This window comes from Glycine soja, chromosome 11, assembly GCF_004193775.1.
Source record: "Glycine soja cultivar W05 chromosome 11, ASM419377v2, whole genome shotgun sequence".
NCBI lineage: Eukaryota > Viridiplantae > Streptophyta > Magnoliopsida > Fabales > Fabaceae > Glycine > Glycine soja.
Genome location: NC_041012.1, coordinates 35,562,764 through 35,584,185, shown reverse-complemented (window position 1 = coordinate 35,584,185; position 21,422 = coordinate 35,562,764). Strand labels below are relative to the sequence as shown.

The window sequence follows — 21,422 nt, the reverse complement described above, 5'->3', positions numbered from 1 at the left end:
TTACTACTACCACACCTCCATTGTCAATGTCATGTCACCACACCTCTATAAATATTATCACTACCACCATCACTAACTGTCATTATCACTATCGCCATTGACATTATTACCACTACCATTATCATTGTCATCACTGTTACCATCACTAATAGCACCTATCACCACCACCACCACAAACATTGCCACCATCACTATTACTATTATCACCATCTCTGCTATCACGGTCATCGCAATCATAACTGGTATTTCTAGCATTGTCATTGTCGCTTCTAACACCACCAACATCACCATTTTCATCACCTTCACACAAAAATATTCTTAAACTAGTATTAATATATATGAAACTTTGGAAATGATTTTATTTTGAAATTAATCATATTTTTATTTTTTTTAAACTAAAACTAAAAATTAATTATTATTTTTAAAAATTTCAAAGCTCAAAACTAAAAACCAACCCAAACAGAAACAATTGATAATTATGTTTTGAATTTTAGTGCAATCTAAAACTATAATTCAATGCTTTCTGAACTAATGCTACCTGGCAGAATTTTCTCTCTAGAATTTATAAAATTAGTAGCACTAAGATAGTATGTGAGAAATAAGATTTGTCACTTTTAGAGTTAGCGTGCTATTCCTGATATGTAAGCTAATATTTTGCTAGTACTAGGTTCTTAAAATTTTACATAGACCAAGGTTGAACAAGAATCCTAAAACACAGGAAACCTATATCCACTAAAGACATTTCAGTTTTTTCAATCTTCTGGGTCTTAGATGCAGTAGAAGGTGTCATATATAAATCAAAATTAATCTCTGCTGTTTTTATTTCTCTGTCTCTTCCTTCCTTTGTTTGTGTGTTAGGGAAAGGGGGTTGTTGGTAGATATCCTTCGTAACATGGGAGTCAATGGATTACTAATAGCATGTTTGGCACAACTTCAATCTAGAAAAAAAATTGCTTATTTTTCAAAATTCTTTCAGCAAGCTGGCAAATATAAGCAAATATTTTTCTAAGTAAACTGAACCAAGCATGCAGTAAGTATACGTCATGGTAAAGCGTAAGGAGAATGTTGAGGTGGTATGGGCTTGAGGGGTCATTGCTAGGTTCAATTTTAAACTTAAATTGGAGTTCTTGTTCCTTACTGATTCCATAATGAATAACATAAAGTTCATGCAATTTGGTACTTAAATTTTCTGTATTAGTGCAAGATTATGTTTCATATAACTAATGCTGAAGTGGTAATGTTTCACTTGCATTTGATAGGTGGGCATTATATCCTCTCTATTCTTATTCCTTGAAATCTATTTGGGTTTCAACCAGAGCCAGATTACCCTGCTTGGTGTTTCCAATGTCTGCAACAAGTTCCCTCCTTGGCTCATTCTCTTCATCGGTGCTCTCCTTTCTTTCCTTGGTGTTGGTGTTTTCTGGCTTGCAATCACCAAAACACTTGATTCCCTTCCTTTCTTTCGCACATTAATTTGGTTTCAAAATAGGCTGCGGTTCAGCGCAAGAACGAAGAGAAGAGAGGCGAACATTCATTGAATTCGTGTTTGTGAAGTTGAAATTTGACATTGGATTGAATGGAGTCTCAGAGTCAGAGAGATCGCAGGACAGATGCTGTTGGAGACCTTCGAGTCCTTCCCGACGAAATCCTCTGCTCTATTTTAGAAGGTCTCACTCCCCGAGATGCTGCTCGCGTCGCTTGCGTTATCGGGTAACCACAATACAGTTCCTTCATCATATGAATCTGGTTTTGCTGCATGTTTCATTCAATTGGAATTTTTTATGTTTTGCTTTTTGTTTGTGACTGTGATTCTTCATTGAGCAACATTCTTTTAGTTACTATAAACCATATATAGCTTGAGTACTTTGAGTATAATAATGTTTATCTAAGTGTCATATATTGAATTCTGGTGGCAGTGTGATGTACATTCTGTACAACGAAGACCCACTGTGGATGAGTCTATGCCGAAAAGGAGCATCTGGTTCTTGGAAGAAAACTGCCCTGCATAAGTATGTCTCTCCCCATATGCAATTGCTGGTTCTGAAATTGAATTATTCTCCTTTTTTGGTACATGATTTTAGTTTCTATTTAATGTTAACTTATTTGGAATTGGGCATTTTGAATGCAGTGAGACTCTGCCAGACAAATACAAAAGAGTACCATCGAGGACCTCTATATTTTGATGGTAAAATTCCTAACACTAAATGCCTTTTATCTATATCTTCTATTTTTCTGGGCAAATTTAGGCATTATGCTCTTAGAAAACCATAAGGAACACTTTTCTGTAAATCACTGATATTCACCTTTCCTCAGGGTTCAACTCTTTATTTTTGTACAGGAGATTATACCGCTGCCATACCACATTGGATGCATTTTTTGCCGATATTGGAAATGTGGAAAGAATAAAAGACATCTCACTCTTCTATAATGACTATGATGCAAAGAAACCGGTACCGACATAAAAGAATTTTATTAGTTAACTGAGGGATGTTTGATTTGATTGTTTTCAGTTGAAACCAGAAATTTCATTTTGGATAAAATTAAAACACGGTGGTAAAGAATATAATTTTAAATATATCTAAAAATACATTTTATTTTAAAAACGCATTTTCAATGTTTTTATTTCTTGATAGCATAAAATAAGAAGTCACACTAAACATGTTTTCAAAATTTTAATATTTTGAAAATGAAAATAATTTTCAGAAAATGAAAACAGAAAATGAAAACAAAAAATGAAAATCAAACACACCCTAAATTTTTTTTCCTTGAGGATTGAGTTGGTTCTGCTTTTAATTTTTTACTTTTTCTCTTTGGACTCTCTTACCAATAGAAAGACAAAATATTTGAGCTCAATCATTCTATTGTGTTGCAACGTGAGTCATGGCGGGACAACGAAATAAAATTAGATAAATTGTTTCTTGAAAAAATAGAAAAACTTTATGAGTCGCCACCAACGTTTATTTAAAGAAAATGTTGGAAAAACAAAAAAAGATAAGATATGATCTACGGTTTGAGAAAAAAAAGGATTCAGGAGTAAGGTCATGAAGACAACAATCTTTAATTAAGTGTGTTAAAAATAAAGTGATTTTTTAATTATCATCTTCTCTTGAAAACATGAATTATGTTTATTTATTTAGGAAAAAATGAAAACAATTTTTTTTAGAAAAAAAGAAGAAATTTTATGGTTTTTTTAGTTGTTTTTTTTGTTTTTTAGGTTGACAAAAAGGAAATCAAACTTACGTAATTCTTTATAGAAAAAAAGTTTGTGTGTTGGATTGATTTTATTTTATTTTATTATTTTTTTGAAAGATTTGGATTTTGTAATAAACTTTGTGAATTCAAGCAAGTCGGAGACCAGCATGACATTCACAAAATTTACTCACACTTTATTGAAACACCGCCAAGTCAGAGCCCAACATGGCATTCATAAAATTTACTCACACTTTATTGAAATACCGCCAAGCAAGTCGAAGACCCAGAATGGAGTGTGTGGAACTTGAAAAAAGGGGAATTGAGTGATCATTTATTTGAGAATTTTACCTTCTTTAGAAAAGACTTTAATTTTGTGGTAAACTTTGTGAAGTCAATTAAGTCGGAGACCCATGATCACATTCACAAAATTTACTCACACGTTATTGAAACACCTCAAACAAGCCGAAGACCCAGCATGGGGTGCACAAAATGTAAGTGGGTACTAAAAAATACTAATGCAAATTTGCAAAAATAAATAAATAATTGGCATAGTGATACAAAATCAAATAAATAGAATGAGAATAGAAAATAATATAACAGAAGTGGGGAGTACACTTAGTAATTAAGGATGCGAGATTAAAATATGGGGAAAATAAGATGAATAACGAAATATTTATAATTTCAATACATTATTAATTAAACTAACTAACTAGACAAGATAAAAGGAAAATCACATTCAAGGATAAAATAAATAATAGAGACAATAAAGAAATAAATAAAATAAAGAATTATCCACTAATATTTATAATTATTTTTACTTTCCATTTTTTTTGTTTCTCTTTTGTCTTTTTTTGTCAAAGTCAAAGGGTTGACTTTGACTTAGTCAACACTAACGGAGTGTTGACATGGCGGGTCTGGTCACCAACCTAAGTGACAAGGATGCATATACAAAGAAGGGGGTATAACCATAGTATTTATTTTATTTCAAACTTCACAAAAACAGACTAGACCCAAAATGAAAAAGGATGCATGTAGTAAAAAAGGGGGTGTATATAATGGTTTTTATTTTATTTAATGAGCTAGGCCCAAAAGAAAAAAGGTGTATATGTTAAATGAAAGGGGTGTACATAACGATTTTTATTTTATTTCAGACTAAAAAAGAAAGAGACTAAGCCCAAAAGAAAAGGAGGTGTATATGTTAAAAAAAAAGGTGTACATAACAATGTTCTTTTTCGGGCTAGGGTAGAAACTGGGTCAGGACAACCCATCTCAACTCATAATTAGACAACAGGGTTGGAAAACCCTAGGTATTCTAGACTCCAAACTACGTGGAAGGAGGAGCACCTTCGCAAAGGGTGGCACGCCTCCTTGGCATCATCGGTACATGCCCCAGTTGCGTGAGGCCGCCACGAGGTGACGACGGTAGCGCGACAGAGGCACTGCGAAAGCGGCATGAGGCTTCACCAAAAAATGGAAAAAGAAGGAAGAAAAAGAGGAAAAGAAGAAAATGATAATGGAATGCGGAAAAAAAATCATGAAACAAAATAAAGCACCAAAAAAAAATTGACGATCTCAGCATGTACAGATCTTGGGGGCGACCATGGAGCTTACCAACGAGACAAATGACGAAGCTACAGACTTAAAACAAAAGAAAAAAGAAGAGAAGAATGTACAAGAAGAAAAAGAAGAAGGGAGGAAGGGGGAGAAGAGGGAAGAACTTGAGAGAGTGAAGGAATGAGGGAATTACCTGAAGACCCCTCTCCCTTCTTTGATAAAGCTTGTCAAATGACGCTGCTGGATTGGTCTTTTTCTTCTTCTTGTGATCCGTGTCCCCTATGTATCATTAATGCAAATACTTTCCTCCTTTTCTCTTATATGCAACGTGCTCTTCTTTTTAAGCTAATGGGCTTTTCATGAGAGCCCAATAAATCACACAATTTTTTTTGTTTGTTTTTTCGTTTTTTTTATGTCTTTTCTTTCTTTTTTTATGCTGTTCTTTTGTTTTTCTTTTTTTTTTTCTTATTATTTTTTTCATTGTTTTAATTTTCTTATTTTTTTATTAACATATGTTTTTTTTGCGATTCTCAGACAAAATTAGGATCTCACAGTTATTTTCCTTTTTGTGACAATTTTTTGGAAGAATAGGAACAAGTTTATTCCTGACATCATATTAATCTCTGAAAGTATTTTAGGTAGTGGTGTTGTTTTTCTCGAGTTTATTCTTCTTCTTTTTTTCCTTGTAAAGATGGAAAGTGGGAGATGAGAATACATTATCTTTTTAACAAAGGATCCTTTGCAGATGATAGGATTCTAGTTGTAGGTCATGCTATAAGTTCTAGATATCTTGAAATTCTTCAATTTTGCATTACTAATTATTAATAGTTTTCTTTTTATTGCAATGGAATTTTGATGAATTATGCATCCCAGGTTATGCTCGCTGGATTGGCTGATACATGGCCTGCCAGGCGTAAATGGACAACTGATAAACTGTTGCTAAACTATGGAGATGTAGCATTTAAAATTTCTCAAAAGAGTTCGCGGAAGATCTCCATAAAGTTCAAGGATTATGTCTCTGACATGAAAGTTTAGCATGATGGAGATCCCTTGTATATTTTTGATGAAAAGGTGCTTGTTTTGAGATATTTATGTTTCAATAATACTTTGCTCCACCTCCCGGCACTATTTCCATTCCTATTTCTTGTTCTGCAGAATTTGAGAGTTTGGGAGTTATTTTAACTTTTTTTAGAACTCATACAGTTTGGCGAAACTGCACCTAGCTTATTGAAGGATTATTGTGTGCCTCATCTTTTTCAAGAAGACTTCTTTGATATCTTAGATACAGATAAACGACCATCCTATAGGTGGCTCATAATTGGACCAGAGAGATCTGGTGCCTCTTGGTATGTTGATCCAGCTCTTACCAGTGCATGGAATTCTCTTCTTTGTGGCCGTAAAAGGTAAAGATATAAGCTTCTTGACATGCAAAATTTGCCTCCATTTTGGCTGTGTAGCTTGTAGCCTAGACTGTTACTATTTACATGGTGTTTGAGGAAGCTATATGTATAGTGTGTTTCCATTTTGAGTTTAATCCTTGAAAACAATTAGTTGGTTCCTCCAGCTTATTACTATTCTTTCGTTTTGTTTTTTGGAGTTAGGGGGATAGGAATAAGGAAAGGTGGATTAAATGTGAGTGTTTAGACTTGTTAGGGATTAAACTAGGCATACTTTTTTCCTGAGGAAACTAGGTGCCATTAGGCTGCAAGGCCATTGGTTTTCAGTTTATTATTGCTATTAATATTACTTTCTATTCGCTATTAATGCACAACAACCCAATGGTTGGTCTATACAAAGATGTTTGGTTTACAAGTTTCACATTTTTGAATCATAGTAGTCAACAGCATGCTACAGTGGGGTGGAGTGGCCCTTGCCTGTACACGCTTCAAAAACCCATTTTATTCCTGAAAGTCTGAAACAATGTTGTTTAGAGGTTTTTTTGGGCAAAATTGTGATGTCTTCCCCTTTTTCTAATGCATTTCTTTTTTAATTCAGAAACATAATAGGATTTGAAACCCTTCTTTCTTGACCATTCCACAAAAAAGCTACTCCAGTTTTGACCTTTGTTTCTTCACACTTTACAGGATATGTTTTTCCTTGTGTTCCCAGTTCACATTCTACTAATTTTTATCTAATTTGTTAAGTTCTTTTTCTATTAATTTCACTATCATTTTTTTGGCTTCATTAGCATGTTCTTATAGCTCCTAGATTGATGATAGTGACTGTGTGTGTAAACTGTGATTTATTTATCACTAACTTCAACTCTTTTTTTTGAGTATTTATATCATTATATGTGTATTATAATTATTTAGTTTGTAACTTTGTATTATAATATTTAAAATACTGGTCACTCCACTTCCCACTATAGTGTTTTCAAAGTTAGCCCCTACATGTGGGTATCTGGGATTGATAATTATGTTCTGAATTTTAATGCAACTTAAACTATAATTCAATGCTTTCTGAACTAATGCTACTTGACAGAATTTTCTCTCTAGAATTTATAAATTTAGTAGCACTGAGATAGTATGTGAGAAATAAGATTTGTCACTTTTAGACTTAGCGTGCTATATGTAAGCTAATATTTTGCTAGTACTAGGTTCTTAAAAATTTACATAGACAAAGGTTGAGCCGGAGTCTTAAAAACAGGAAACCTATATCCACTAAAGACATTTCGGTTTTTTTAATCTTATGGGTCTTACATGCAGTAGTAGGTGCCAAATCAAAATTAAGCTTTGCTGAAAAGTGAGCTAAAATTAATTCTAAAAAGGATAGTTTTTCTTGACAATCTTTTTATATTAATTGGATAAAAAATGAGAATCATAGTTTCTCACTTTAAAATTTTTAAAAAAATAAAAACTTTTTGTCAATCAAACACATCTTAAGGTCACTCTTTACAATTGAATGGTGGTTCTAATGAATGAATCCAAAATTTACTGTCATAATTAGTGATGTTGAATGAAATCAACTTAGGAACTAGATAGGAAATTTAACCAAAAATCATTTTTTTGACAAATTATGACTGATGAATGAGATGGGATTATAAAAACTCATGAGATGGAATTATAAAGTTAATTTGGTGATGAAAGAAGATGAAGAGAGAAGAAGTGGTGGTTCCAATTTTTTTTTGAACAAAAAAATAACAACTAATGTTTTTTAATGGAAAAAATGTGACAAATGATATTGGAGGGAGGAAAAGACGTAGCCATCACACAGGAACAAAGTCGAGATTAGTCCGTTCTGATTTAATTTTTTATTTTAAAAATAAAAAGTTAATATAATTTTTAAAATAAAATATAAATGAATATCTCACACTAATCCAATTCAATGATTATGAATTTAAAAAATAATTATGACGTAGAACTATGCACATTTTTCTATATTAAAATATTAATAAAAAATATACCTTAACAACTTTTAACTTTTAAAAGAAAAGTGCACCCTTTAAACTTTAAAAAAGGGATAAAATATGGTTTTAGCCTCTTAATTATTCAAGATTTTTGTGTTAATTCCTCAACTAAATATTGACTAGTTTTAGTTGTTAAATTATTTTTCTATTCGGATTTTGATTTTCATCCCTCAATTAAATGTGTACTGTGTAAGTATTTTTTTTCATTTCCGACAACACAACTAAATTATGATTCTATTATATTACAAAAATTGCTCCACATCGGAAGGGTTATCATAAAATTGAAAAAAATGATATCACAATTCCGTTGCGTTCCCAAAAACTAAGAAAAAAACTTGCATGGGGGAGGGATTTGTGAGGGAAGAAGGGAAAGAGAAAAAGAAGAAAAAAGGAAGAAAGGATGGAGTGGCCGTCAATATAGGATGAAAGAAAAGAAAGAAAAGGTATTTGGATCTTTTACATATATTGGTAGGGGCTAAAACTAAGAAAAAAACTTGCATGCGGAAGGGATTTGTGAGGGAAGAAGGGAAAGAGAAAAAGAAGAAAAAAGGAAGAAAGGATGGAGTGGCCATCAATATAGGATGAAAGGAAAGAAAGAAAAGGTATTTGAATCTTTTGCATATATTGGTAGGGGCTAAAACTAAGAAAAAAACTTGCATGGGGGAGGGATTTGTGAGGGAAGAAGGGAAAGAGAAAAAGAAGAAAAAAGGAAGAAAGGATGGAGTGGCCATCAATATAGGATGAAAGGAAAGAAAGAAAAGGTATTTGGATCTTTTGCTTGGTAGGGGCTAATAATAAATTTGGAGGGACCAATATCAATTTCCTATTTCCTAGAAATCCCTGATCTTTGGGCCTTCTCTGAAAATAAAAACAATTGAAATTCTTTAAAAAAATATGTATTTTATTTGCATATTTTTTTTTATTTTTCATATTATTAATCTGTCATGTCGTATTTTTTTTTACATTTAAGGATTAAATTCAAGTTTTTCATGTTTGAGGAATCGATCTATCTTCAGGATCATCCTAAAAAAATAAATTCTACTCACCACTTTATTCAAATTATTTTCTAAAGAAAATAGACATAAAATTACTAATTTCACACTCATCAACTCAACATCTATAAATTAGAGAAGCCAAACGTATATCTTCTTTCTTTTTTTCTTTCTGTTGCTCTAATTAAATCATATTAATTTGGATGTTGAAGTATGTTCATGCGGAAATATGCCTCTCAACCACTTAAAACACGATTGATCCACGCCACCACAAAGAACCACCGATCTTTATAGTTATACAAAAACGAAGCATCCTAAAATCACCATACACATCTCATGGAACGGACTAGTATTTGCCCAAAAAGCCAAGAAACGAAACTAAACATTGCAGACACTCAGACTTTTCGGTACTTCCACAAAAATAACAAATAGTTTGAAAGGAAGGTGCATCTCACAAACACCATAATATAAGGAAGCTCAAGACTTTTGTTCCCATGCCAATTGGTACACGCGTTCTCTTCACCAAATTTAAGAAAAAGATTGTATTTTAAAAAATCGGCAAGAACCTTAAAACAACTATAACCGTTACATTAATTTCCTCAAAAATACATTTATCACAAATTGTAATTTATTTATTTACTTTTTACCTTTATTGAGAAGTCATGGCACGTTTTTGCAAGTAGGCTAAAATGGTTCGTCGTTCGTCCACAGTGACGACACACTTTATTTCTGTTCTGACTCTGAAACTGATTGATTCTGACGGTTCTTCTTCTTCATTTTGTGAAGCCAAGTTGAGTTTTTGTTATTGTTGACTTTGGACACAAGTGAGGGAAATAATGTTGCGAGTGAAGGGAGGGAAGAGACCACCTTGGGTGGGACTTGGAGCTGCAGTGTGGGTTCAGATTGCTTCAGGAAATGGCTACTGTTTCCCTCTTTATTCTCATTCCTTGAAATCCGTTTTGGGTTTCAACCAGAGCCAGATTACCCTGCTTGGTGTTGCCAATGATATTGGTGAAAATGTTGGCATTCTTCCCGGTCTCGCCTGCAACAAGTTCCCTCCTTGGCTCATTCTCTTCATCGGTGCTCTTTTTTCTTTCCTTGGTTTTGGGGTTCTCTGGCTTGCTATCACTAAAACACTTGATTCTCTTCCCTTCATCTTGGTAACTTCATCTTCATCTCTTTTTAACTTTCATCTCATCAATTTTTCTGTCTTTTTCTTCTTCTGGGAGCATAGAGTTGATTCTGTTCTTTTTATTGGTTGTTTGGTATTTAATATCTTATAGACAAACTTGATCTGGGACAATAAGAAAGGAATTATGTAGAACCGGGACTTATTATTCGAGAATAATTGTAGTATCAAACATTTTCAAACTTGTCTGAAATTGAGAATCCTTGTTTTTTTTTCATATATATATATATATATATATATATATATATATATATATATATATATAATTATTCTGTTATCCATAATTTTCTTTTAATTGTATTATTTGATTCATTTTATGATTGTATTGGAATGGCCTATTTGATTCACCTCTTTCTATCTATGGTGCTACAGCTATGGTTTGCACTAGCTGTTGGTACTAACAGTTGTGCATGGTTATCTACTGCTATTCTTGTCACCAACATGAGAAATTTCCCTGTCAGTAGAGGCACAGTTGCGGGAATCCTGAAAGGTTATTCGGGACTCAGTGCTGCAGTTTTTACTCAAATTTACAGCGTGGTTTTTCACAATTCTTCATCCAAGTTCCTTTTATTTCTTGCCATTGGTATTCCTGCTTTATGCTTCAGTACCATGTTTCTTGTTCGGCCTTGTACTCCTGCTTCTGGTGAAGATTCTGCTGAAAAAGGGCATTTTTTGTTTATCCAAGGTGCTAGTGTGGCAATGGGTTTATATATTCTTGCTACAACAATACTTGACAACTTTATCCACATAAGTGACAGTGTTTCATATGCTTTGTTGGCCGTGATGATTCTCCTTCTCTTGGCTCCACTTGTTATCCCTACAAAGATGACACTATGTCCCAGAAAAGCCTCTAACACAGAAACCCCTGAGGAACATGTTGGATCTTCAGACTTTCTGGTTCAAGATGGCAAAGACAACATAGAGCCATTGCTATCATCTTCATCAGCTAGTGGTCTTGGAAGTTTTAATGATGTGGTGGATGGTTCAGCTGAGGTGGCTATGCTTCTTGCTGAGGGTGAGGGAGCAGTGAGGAAGAAGAGAAGGCCCAAAAGAGGGGAAGATTTTAAGTTTACTGAGGCTCTAGTTAAGGCAGATTACTGGTTACTGTTTTTTGTTTACTTTGTTGGTGTTGGAACTGGGGTTACTGTTCTTAATAATCTGGCTCAAATAGGCATTGCACAAGGTATGGAAGATACAACAAACTTGCTGTCACTTTTCAGTTTTTTCAATTTTGTGGGTCGGCTTGGTGGAGGAGTTGTTTCAGAATATTTTGTCAGGTAATTCATTATGCTCGGTAAAGTTAAGATTTTGCTCTCACGCTCATATCAGTTAAAATCTTGCAAGATCATTGTAATCATTACGGATGAGTGGATGACATGCTACTTTTGACTAGCACTTGTTATTAGCACACTTACAATGGTTAATCCTAGACATTTCTATTTTGTGAAATTCAATTCTGTTGAATTGTATATGTTTATTCTTTTTGAGTTTAATAGTCATGTTATTAATAAATCAGAAATTATCTTTAATATCGCTTTTAATATAATTATTATAAAATTCAATTAACTTATTATTGTATACAATAATTTGTGATTAGATGAAAGTGTAAAAGATCTAATACACATGCATTATCTATTCTTGGTTTACTTATTCATTTTATCTCTATATATATACAATCTTTATGTTTTAGTCCTTATACTCAAAATTACTCATTTTTGTTCCTAGACATACAATTTTTAATCTATTCTAGTCCTTACACATATCTTTTTATCGGTTTTAGTTCTTCAATTTAGGATGACAAAGAGTCAAAGACTAAAAAAAATCAAAAAGTATATATGTAGAGACTAAAATGAATAATTTGAACTAAAATGTAAAAATTTAGTAAGTAGAAGGATTTTATTCTTGTCATCTATAAATGAATTGATGTATAAATAATGTTCAATTGTTTTGACAATTTGCAGGACAAATACGATTCCAAGGACAATTTGGATGACATGCACGCAGATAATTATGATCTTCTCGTACCTTGTGTTTGCCTATGCCATCAAAGGAACCCTTTATCCTGCAATTGCAATTCTTGGTATCTGCTACGGCGTGCAGTTTTCCATAGTGATTCCCACTGTTTCGGAGCTTTTTGGTTTGAAAGACTTCGGTCTATTGAGCAACTTCATGGCTTTGGGGAACCCACTTGGTGCATTTCTTTTCTCTGCTCTTCTAGCAGGACATATATACGACAATGAGGCAGCAAAACAACACGGTGTAGGCCTCATTGCTTCAAGTGTTGCATGCATGGGTCCAAATTGTTTCAAGCTAACCTTTTTGACTCTGGCTGGTGTGTGTGTTGCGGGAACCATCTCCAGCATTATCTTGACCGTAAGAATTAAGCCCGTTTACCAAATGCTTTATGCCGGGGGTTCTTTTAAGCTACCTCAAACTTCAGGCCAGTAAAAAATAGTGAAGCTGGATAACAAATAATGCAGATCACTCCTTGGTTTCTTTTCTAGGCAAACCTGTTTATCTGCTGTTTCCTGGTCTTCCATTATATGCTACATGGCTGATCAACATTCTATTAGTCAAGGAATGTTGTCTTCTTACATGTGACCATGTTGGTTTAGTTAGTATAATTAAGTTCAGAATTTTGTTGTTTTACCTTTAGAATACTTGTTTTAGTATGCATGTTGGGATCTAATGCTGACCACTGAGAAGTGATAAAGGTAAATGATCTGATACGTGATATGTATACACATGGTTGTAGGGGACTTAATCTATCAGGTTCTTGGAACTATCACATGTTTCAACATAAGTGATGATAAAATGATACAGTTAATGAGCTTATTAGCTATTATTATTAAATGTGAGATTTTAGTTTTAATTTGCCGATGCCTGAAAGTGATCTTTGGACTTTAGTCTCAATTCTTTTCGATGCAGACTGCATAGCATAGCTCCCCCCGCCCCTCCCAGAAAAAAAAAAATTAATTAATTACTGTACGGAGAAACATAAGTAACCTCAATTTTTATGTGTTTATCACAATGATATTTTTTTTTTCCTATTCATACATTCACCAACAGACAAATACACCGTCTTAATATAAATAATCTTAATTGTTGTTCATCGACATCTGGGATTGTTACTTCATAATACGATATTAAGACCTCGTAATGCAGCTGTCAAAAAATACTAATGTATAAACAAGGAGAATGAATACAAGAAAGCGTTGCAGCAAAACATGACATCTCATGATAATTAATTGCTAGATGTTACGTTCCTATTATGATATAATCTACAAAAGAAAAGTAAAAAAAAAAAAATTAAAGAGGTAAGCGTCACTCACCATCTAAGCCCACGCCAAAAAAGCAATGACAAAAACAAAATCAAGTTGGTTTGAGATCTTGAAACAGTGAAGGCCAGAGTGTGTGATCATCATCATCAAAATCAAAATCAGCTTTGGGCTTGTTATAAGGACTATAACCCATTGGGCTCTGAGTTTCAGCCCTAGTTGCATTCGAAGGCCGTGTCAGTCTCGGGCTTCTATTCTCAACCATCACTCTTGGATCCAGAGGCCCAGACACTCTTGGACTCCTTGTTGTGGCCACAAATCTTGCATCCAAAGGCCTAGGCATCAAAGGGCTTCTACTATTAGTACTGTTCATCATCATTCTCTCATGCATTCTTCCATCAAGTGGCCCAGATAGCTTCAAGGCCCTGTTCTGGGCCATTTTCTCATGATGCATTCTACTACCATATTCCAAAGGTCCTGATAGTGCTATGGTCCTGCTTCTGTACATGGGTGGCACAGGTAAAGGCTTTTCTTTTTCTTCTTCCTTAAGTTCCTCACTCCCTTGTTGCTTCCTCACAAGTGACCCTTTCAATTTCCCTTGGTGATACCAACTAATCTCAGGGGGTGGTGGTGGTGGTGGCACTGACACAGGCACCATGGAGCATGGCACGTGTTTCACTGCATGATGATGATGATGATCTTCACGAGAAACAAACTTGTTCATGCACTTCCTTAGGCACTTCTTGATGACCCCAGAGAGCTTCTTATTGGGCCGTGCTGTTGCTCCTCCTTCTTGTTTCTTCACAAGCTTGAGAATCTCTAGCCTGTGCTTGGCAATTGAGATTCCCATGCTCTGAAGAAACTCGTGGTTGAAGTAGCGAGCATCTTCCAATTGGAGCTCGTTGCGGGCAAAGGTGAGGCCATAGTCGTAGATTAAGGAAGGCTCAAGAGTGGTTCTGGATAGCCAAGAGAACCAGTCCATGGATGATGATGATGGGGTTGTGCCAATATGCTAGGATATGCTAAGGTTTGAAGTGGTCATTGTGCTTTATAAGGGTATAATAAAGATATAGTAATAGATAGAGATAAGGAGGTGTGGAGTGTGGACATTGAGATATGAGAATCAGTGCATCAATGATAAATGTGGTCGGTATGTGGCTATTTATTTTGGTTTTTCATACCAATTGCACTACCTTCCCTTTTTTCTTTTTCTTTTTTTAAGATGAAGAAATTTGGCTGGTAGTTGAGATTGAGAGTGACAACAGCCAATAATTTGTTGCGTGGAATTTTGGCATATTATAGTAAGGAAGGTTCACGGGTATTAGATTGAAGGGGTTATGAGAATATTACAAAAAAGGTTCAAATCCTCAAAGTTAGAACCTATTGCAGATATACATATTATCATGTAGGTAACAACTAACCACCACTTAATTAGCACTAGAAAGTAAAACATGATTTGGGATAAAAATACTACTATCAAACAATAGTGTGTCTTTGTGGTGCTTAATCACGTTAGATAAGGACAGTGCAGGACCATAAAAGAGTGAGTAACATGGGTTAAATTAAGTTAAAGGCATCAAGGGCCCATGAAATGGGAAGTAGTTAAGGCAAATCAATTTGGTAACCTACTACCTATTTTGCCGATCATAGTCTAAGAAAAAAGTCCAAATGACCCACACCTTGAATTTTCGAGCCTAGTTATTAGTAGCACATACCTGCCGCTTTAATTAGAAAACAGTAATGTATACAAGAAAAACAAGAGGGGAAGAGAAGCCATATAAATTGACTTGGAATAAATATAGTAACTGTTTTGGTAAGCATGCCATGTCGGTCTTGGCGATGGTGCAATGCAATGAAGTCACAATTGGTGGGCGTAATTCTATTAATTGCCCTTCTTCCAAATACATACATGATTGGTGAGAGCAGAAGGGATGGGATGCTAAACCACTGTAGCAAACCAATGGCATCAAGTCATTTCAGAAGCCAAAGAACACGGCAAGTTACCTGCAGAGTATGCAGTTTACATCCTCTGCTTTGGTTCAAATCAATGTTGGGCTGCACATGCCACAATCCTTATCAAGCATCATGATAGGGTGACATAAATGAGAAAGATTTCCGCTCTTAAATAAGAAAAATATTACTGTCATTCTATGAAGTTCAATCAATAAAAAGTTTCATCATCACAAATTTCATATACTATCATAAAATAAAATATAATTAGAATTCACCCACTTGCTCACTTTGATAACAGGCTAGACTCTTTAATATACTCTTTTACATATACAGAATTTAACAAGTCTTATATTTTATTTAATGATTTTTTCTTCGGATTTTATAGTTTTTAAATAATTTTAACCAATATGAAATGATTTTTTATTAGGTCAATAGTTGGTAGTCAGAAAATCTTTTATGCTAGATAAAATATGACTTATAAGTTATAACTTAACGAATGATCAAAAGAAGCTGAATTACAAACTATTGCATGGTCTTTAATCGGTTGTGTCAGTAGCCTTGGATCCATCCACCTAAACACCATCTATTTTGATTTCCTTCAAAGCTCTAAGCCATGGTTGGTCTATGGTTCTGATTTGTAAATTTTATGCCTTGGCTGGAGTTGACAGAGAACTACGTATCAACGTGGCCGATCGAATCCAACTGATATCACGTGAGATATTAATGGTATATTGATTATTTGGGCAACTGGACCAAAATTGCGAAAGGGAGGAGGTAGGTGCGCAGCACTAGTACTACTACTAGTTCCTTTAATGTACACCTATAATACTATGGTGCATATTTACTAACTGGAAATTTGTGTATTATATAATTTTATAAATAAAATGAGGAGTGAAATTCATTAAAGTTTATAAATTTATTCAATAATAAGAAGTATATTAGAAAAAGTATGTCATTAGTATTTCTCTAGGTTTATTAAGTATTTGAATAATTTCTTGATATCAAAAGTTAAAGTTTATTAAGTATTTAACTTTTTTCTTAGTATCTGCATATTTATAATTTCTTGATATCAAAAGTTAGAGATATTAAGTCATTTTAATTTATTTTTTTTATTTCTATTATTCATGATATCGAGATAAAGTTGTGTCCGTCATAATATACAAGGATTAATCAGGAATTAAACATATTTCTATTTTTCTTTTAATAAATAGACCAACCCACTGTACTCTGTGTAAATGCATACTGAAACATCACGTTTTCTTTAATTTCTGTTCTTTTTGTCTTTACATTTCTGAAGCATAAAAAATTTGCCAACTGACCAAACTAAACGAAAAATCTGGCTAACCCGTATAATCACCAACAGTGAAGAGTCTCGGAGAAAAAGTAGTACACCAAATAAAGAATATATTCCTAGCATTCTTGTTGTTAACGGTATAAGAATTTTTCTTTTTGAACCTCTTGAGTTGGCTTGTCCACATCCAAACTATAAATATAGCAAGATAAATTACTAAGAAAAATATACCTTATTATTATTATTATTATAAATTATAGTTTTTCATTTTTTTTTCAAAATATCTCCTATACTTATTTTCGTGTTGATTAAGTCTTCTATTTTTACTACTTAACCCTTCTATACTATAGCATCGATTATTTTTTCTTAATTGTATTGGTGATTTTATATTTACTAATAGCAGTTTTAACACCATTATAGAAGAGGAATAAGAGATGAAAGAAAGTGTAAGATAATGACATAAAAAAAAAAAAGAGAAATTATTGTATTGTGTGAAGTTGAATGACCCTATCCACAGTGTGGGGTTCCATCTCCATCCATTCATCATTGAGGAATCAGAACCGCTAACTAACTTAGAAACTAGTAGTCCGAGTCAAAGAACCACATGTTTCCCGCTACACTCGTACACACCACATCGTTGGTCAACCAATAACCACTGTTGTTCCCTTTCCAACGTTTTCTCTTTTGCATCCTCAATTTCCTCCTCCAACCTTTTTCAGCGACATAACATCATATTTCTACGTGCACTTATCTCTCTGTTTGTCAACTCTCTATAAATACTGTCTTGTGCTTGTTCTCCCACTTTCACATTAATATGAACTCAACTTTTACGATGTTTTCTTGGGGCAGAAGATTCCAACTCTCTCTACGGCATAGCATAAGGCCGTTTGGCAGCCAATCACAAGGCTCCACGTCATCATCATCTTCTTCTTCTTTCAGCTCCTTTGGTGGGTCCAGGCATGGTGACAATAGGGTCAGAGACTTTGAGGCCTTTCTTAGATCAATCACTTCTGGGGTTGTGGTTGTTAGCTCCACCTTAGGCTATTGGTATTGGTCATCTTTGTCTTCTCCTGGTGCCAATTCTCTTCAGTCATTTGCTGATGGTTATGCTAATGAAGAGGATCAGTTTCAACAAAACGATGAAAACAAACCCAAGTTCCTCTTTAATGGTACCCTCCTTTTCTCTCATCATTTATACGTTGCATGTAGCCTGCTTTATTACATTTATTGTGATTTTAGTGTGTGTGTGTGTGTGTTAATTTCTATTTGCAATGCTGATTGCTGAATGTTTTCTTCTTAATTTAGCCTTCAATTCATTTTCATATGTATCATGGAATTGTTAGGTTGGATAGAATAGAAGTTGGTTTTAAAAATTATTTGGTTGACAAATTTTAGTGTATCAAAATAAAACTTACAGAACTTTGCATTACAAAAATATTAAGGATATAGACTAATTGACATAGGATTTTTGTTGTTTAATTGTTAATTTATTTGCTTTGTTGTAAATATTTAGATTTGTTGCATGTGTTCGCATTTGATGCAGATGGCTATAGAAGAAGAGTATTCTTCAATTATGAAAAACGAATTCGCTTGCAGAGCCCCCCAGAAAAGGTAATCAATTTTTCATTATGTGTTTGAATAATTATCCGCCATGTTGTTGTCTTGTTGTTGTTGTTTCTTTAACTTAAAAACCAGAGAATTGTTACTACGGAATATTTCATTACCAGGCACCATGTCTAAGTGCAGGTTTTCGAGTACTTTGCATCTGTTCGAAGCCCTAGTGGTGAGATTTTTATGACACCTGCCGATTTGATGCGTGCCATTGTTCCTGTCTTTCCTCCTTCTGAGTCAAACCGTGTTAGAGAGGGTTTTCTAAGAGGGGAGCAGGTTCCTGGCGAGTTGCAGTGCGAACCTTCACAATTTTTTATGCTTTTTGACACTAACAATGATGGACTCATTTCCTTTGCAGAGTGAGTATTTGTTGTCCTTTTTATTTGCTTATAACTTTTCTGTCATGACACACATAGTTACTGAGTTCAAGTGCTATGTAATTTGGATAACAAACTATTCTTTCTCGACACCAGGTACATCTTTTTTGTTACTCTCCTCAGTATACCAGAGTCCAGTGTTTCAGTGGCTTTTAAAATGTTTGATATTGACAACAATGGGTAGGAATATTCTCCTTTCCTTCCAGAACATGTCATAAGCTGTATTTACAAATTACATAAAGCTTTGACCTTCAATTTCGTTGATGGAATTTGAAATGAGCTTTGGCCTGTTGTGCTGTGTGTTTCATCAATGATTCTTTTGGTGATGTACATACACATGCTAGTGAAATTAATGATTCTTTTGGCAATGTATACACACACGCTAGTGAAATTGTCCACCATTTAGATGTGGATGCTTCTATAATGAAAAATTGATTTTCTTCACTATTATTTAGTTAAAGAATCAAATATAAACATCTATCTTTTGGCTACATCACTACAACGAGTTTTCAATTGCTCAGACTCTAAAAGCTCAATCATATTAACTGTTTAAGATAATTTAATAGGACATGCTCCGTATAAAACATACCACATAACGAGTTGAGTGTGTTAGACACTTGAGACATCAATTAAAACAAGCATGGAGACAGACAAATGTATACAAGATTTAGTTACAACTTACAATATCAACCGGACTGCATAAATGAATTAAGATTACTAGTCAGATCTGTCTGTATAAGAATTTGAATTTTTGTTTTGGGTTTTGGACTTCTGAATATTTCTAAAAAGAGTTTGTCAACAGGGAAATAGACATACAAGAATTCAAGAAAGTGATGGCCTTGATGAGATCACAAAACAGACAAGGAGCTAATCACAGAAATGGACGACGCCTTGGCGTTACAGCTTCAATAGAAAATGGGGGTCTCGTGGAGTATTTTTTTGGCAAAGATGGAAATACATGCTTACAACATGAAAGATTTGTTCAATTCTTAAGACAGCTGCATGATGAGGTATGTGCGTTGCCCGTATGCTGTCTTAGAAATGTTTTAATGGTGTCATAAGTGTTGGAGTGGTTAGTATGGGTGAAGTCCTGCATTAGGTAAGAATAGACATGTTGAGCAACATATAAATGGGAAAAACCAGTAAATCAAATACTTTAAGATTTTGAATTAGATATTGTGTAAAGTTTACTTGTGTGATTTGTTTGTTGCCCATTTATGGAGATCTCTCTATTCATCCCTCCTATTCTGTAACAATAAGACTCAATCATGTAGATAGCAACTAGAATTCTTTCTGCTGAAAATTCAAGTCAACTTCACCAAAATATGTTGATAACTTTTTATTAGTTTGAATCAATGTAATTATGCATCCTTAAAGATTGCAAAAATCTTCGATTAACATTACACTGCTCTTGTAATTTGATTTACAGATCTTGAGGTTAGAATTTTCCCATTATGACTACAATAAAAAAGGAACAATTTCAGCCAGAGATTTTGCCCTGTCCTTGGTTGCATCTGCGGACATCAATCACATAAACAAACTATTGGATAGGGTCGAAGAATTAAACAGTGACCAGAACCTAAGACACATAAGAATTACATTCAAGGAGTTTCAAGATTTTGCAGAATTACGCAAGAAATTGAAATCCTTCTCTCTGGCCATATTCAGTTATGGAAAAGTTAATGGAGTATTGACAAAATCTGATTTTCAGAGAGCAGCATCACAAGTACTAATACCTCCCTCCCTAAGCCAAACTAAATGTACACCATTTCAAATCCATGATTAACTTCTTAAGGTATTATATTTCTATTCATGCAGGTGTGTGGTGTTTGCATTACAGATGAAGTGGTTGACATAATCTTTCATGTGTTTGATGCAAATCGTGACGGAAGCTTAAGTGCAGCCGAGTTTGTGAGAGTTGTACAAAGAAGGGAAAGCAACAATTCATCACGTCATGACAGCTTCGGGGGTTTAACATCCTGTTGGTTGAACTGTGTAAAAAACTGTTCATCAGCTCAGTTCAATTTTGATGGAATACGTTCATAAGTATCCATCTTTTTACTGTAATGAATTCAACCATATACAACATCATTTAGGGAAACAGGCAGAAGATTCATTCCCGTAGCAGTGGAGATTTGTTGTCTAATATTTTGGTGGCCAAGTCTTCATGTGTGAATATTTGTACATACTCACACTCCAGCTACCTTAAATATTAATTCTTGCCTTTCGTAGCTTTAGTTTTTATTTGGCCATCTTACACGGTGTTTATACTTTATTTTTATTCAAGTGTTAAATACTTGTAATATGAGTTTATACTAAGTGAGTAGATTAAGTATGAGAAATTTAATTATATCGCTCTTTCTACATTTTTTTTCTCCCTAGGTGAATGTCAGTGTGTAAAATGTAAATTCATTGGACCTTTCATTTCAACAGGGGGGGCAGCACTTGCTTTTACTATTGGAACAATAACTAGACAAATCCCAGCCACATTCTCCCATTTGAAATATAAAGCGATTGGATCTTTCTTATAACATGTTGCTCCAATTTTTAAAAATAACTCAGTAATAGTAACAATAATT

The 21,422-nt window shown here is 34.0% G+C and overlaps 4 protein-coding genes and 2 long non-coding RNA genes across 10 annotated transcripts; 4 read left to right on the top strand and 2 right to left on the bottom strand.

Annotated features, from left to right (window-relative positions):
* Window positions 1-1,169: 1,169 nt before the first annotated feature.
* Window positions 1,170-2,652, top strand: LOC114374029 (F-box protein At1g78280-like). The gene is made up of 3 exons (XM_028331614.1): window positions 1,170-1,710; window positions 1,917-2,009; window positions 2,129-2,652. Exons 1-3 carry the CDS (start codon window positions 1,577-1,579, stop codon window positions 2,181-2,183), a joined length of 282 nt encoding a protein of 93 aa, XP_028187415.1. The 5' UTR covers window positions 1,170-1,576; the 3' UTR covers window positions 2,184-2,652.
* Window positions 2,653-4,314: 1,662 nt separating this feature from the next.
* Window positions 4,315-5,054, bottom strand: LOC114376002. The gene is made up of 2 exons (XR_003658880.1): window positions 4,940-5,054; window positions 4,315-4,650 (listed from the first exon to the last, which is right to left on the bottom strand). It is a non-coding gene; the product is annotated as an uncharacterized LOC114376002 (long non-coding RNA).
* On the top strand, window positions 4,648-7,301 carry LOC114376000. Of its 3 annotated transcripts, none has more exons than XR_003658878.1 (3): window positions 4,648-4,994; window positions 5,620-5,817; window positions 5,950-7,301. It is a non-coding gene; the product is annotated as an uncharacterized LOC114376000 (long non-coding RNA). The 3 variants fall into 3 exon arrangements; XR_003658879.1 differs by lacking the exon at window positions 4,648-4,994 and adding an exon at window positions 5,244-5,508; XR_003658877.1 differs by lacking the exon at window positions 4,648-4,994 and having other exon boundaries at window positions 5,244-5,817.
* A 2,401-nt stretch (window positions 7,302-9,702) lies between these two features.
* On the top strand, window positions 9,703-13,171 carry LOC114375998 (protein NUCLEAR FUSION DEFECTIVE 4-like). The gene is made up of 3 exons (XM_028333893.1): window positions 9,703-10,304; window positions 10,706-11,610; window positions 12,295-13,171. Exons 1-3 carry the CDS (start codon window positions 9,981-9,983, stop codon window positions 12,779-12,781), a joined length of 1,716 nt encoding a protein of 571 aa, XP_028189694.1. The 5' UTR covers window positions 9,703-9,980; the 3' UTR covers window positions 12,782-13,171.
* Window positions 12,429-14,755, bottom strand: LOC114375999. 2 transcript variants are annotated; one of them, XM_028333895.1, is made up of 2 exons: window positions 13,666-14,755; window positions 12,429-12,887 (listed from the first exon to the last, which is right to left on the bottom strand). In XM_028333895.1, exon 1 carries the CDS (start codon window positions 14,591-14,593, stop codon window positions 13,706-13,708), a length of 888 nt encoding a protein of 295 aa, XP_028189696.1. In that variant the 5' UTR covers window positions 14,594-14,755; the 3' UTR covers window positions 12,429-12,887; window positions 13,666-13,705. The 2 variants fall into 2 exon arrangements, with proteins under 2 accessions (XP_028189696.1, XP_028189695.1); XM_028333894.1 differs by lacking the exon at window positions 12,429-12,887 and adding an exon at window positions 13,320-13,498.
* A 2,718-nt stretch (window positions 14,756-17,473) lies between these two features.
* Window positions 17,474-21,193, top strand: LOC114377191 (calcium uptake protein, mitochondrial-like). Of its 2 annotated transcripts, XM_028335604.1 has the most exons (7): window positions 17,474-18,024; window positions 18,399-18,466; window positions 18,602-18,825; window positions 18,940-19,023; window positions 19,646-19,853; window positions 20,273-20,569; window positions 20,662-21,193. In XM_028335604.1, the coding sequence occupies exons 1-7, from the start codon at window positions 17,670-17,672 to the stop codon at window positions 20,887-20,889; spliced, it is 1,464 nt and encodes a 487-aa protein (XP_028191405.1). In that variant the 5' UTR covers window positions 17,474-17,669; the 3' UTR covers window positions 20,890-21,193. The 2 variants fall into 2 exon arrangements, with proteins under 2 accessions (XP_028191405.1, XP_028191406.1); XM_028335605.1 differs by lacking the exon at window positions 18,940-19,023.
* The last annotated feature ends 229 nt before the right edge of the window (window positions 21,194-21,422 follow it).

Bases quoted from the DNA above. Each gene is read 5' to 3' on its own strand.
- LOC114375999 (XM_028333895.1), bottom strand. From the start codon at position 14,593: ATGGACTGGTTCTCTTGGCTATCCAGAACCACTCTTGAGCCTTCCTTA.
- LOC114377191 (XM_028335604.1), top strand. From the start codon at position 17,670: ATGAACTCAACTTTTACGATGTTTTCTTGGGGCAGAAGATTCCAACTC. The intron at 18,826-18,939 runs GTGAGTATTTGT...TCTCGACACCAG, and splicing joins GGACTCATTTCCTTTGCAGA to GTACATCTTTTTTGTTACTC. The intron at 20,570-20,661 runs GTACTAATACCT...CTATTCATGCAG, and splicing joins TTCAGAGAGCAGCATCACAA to GTGTGTGGTGTTTGCATTAC.
- LOC114375998 (XM_028333893.1), top strand. From the start codon at position 9,981: ATGTTGCGAGTGAAGGGAGGGAAGAGACCACCTTGGGTGGGACTTGGA. The intron at 10,305-10,705 runs GTAACTTCATCT...ATGGTGCTACAG, and splicing joins ATTCTCTTCCCTTCATCTTG to CTATGGTTTGCACTAGCTGT. The intron at 11,611-12,294 runs GTAATTCATTAT...GACAATTTGCAG, and splicing joins GTTTCAGAATATTTTGTCAG to GACAAATACGATTCCAAGGA.
- LOC114374029 (XM_028331614.1), top strand. From the start codon at position 1,577: ATGGAGTCTCAGAGTCAGAGAGATCGCAGGACAGATGCTGTTGGAGAC. The intron at 1,711-1,916 runs GTAACCACAATA...TTCTGGTGGCAG, and splicing joins CGCGTCGCTTGCGTTATCGG to TGTGATGTACATTCTGTACA. The intron at 2,010-2,128 runs GTATGTCTCTCC...TTTTGAATGCAG, and splicing joins AAGAAAACTGCCCTGCATAA to TGAGACTCTGCCAGACAAAT.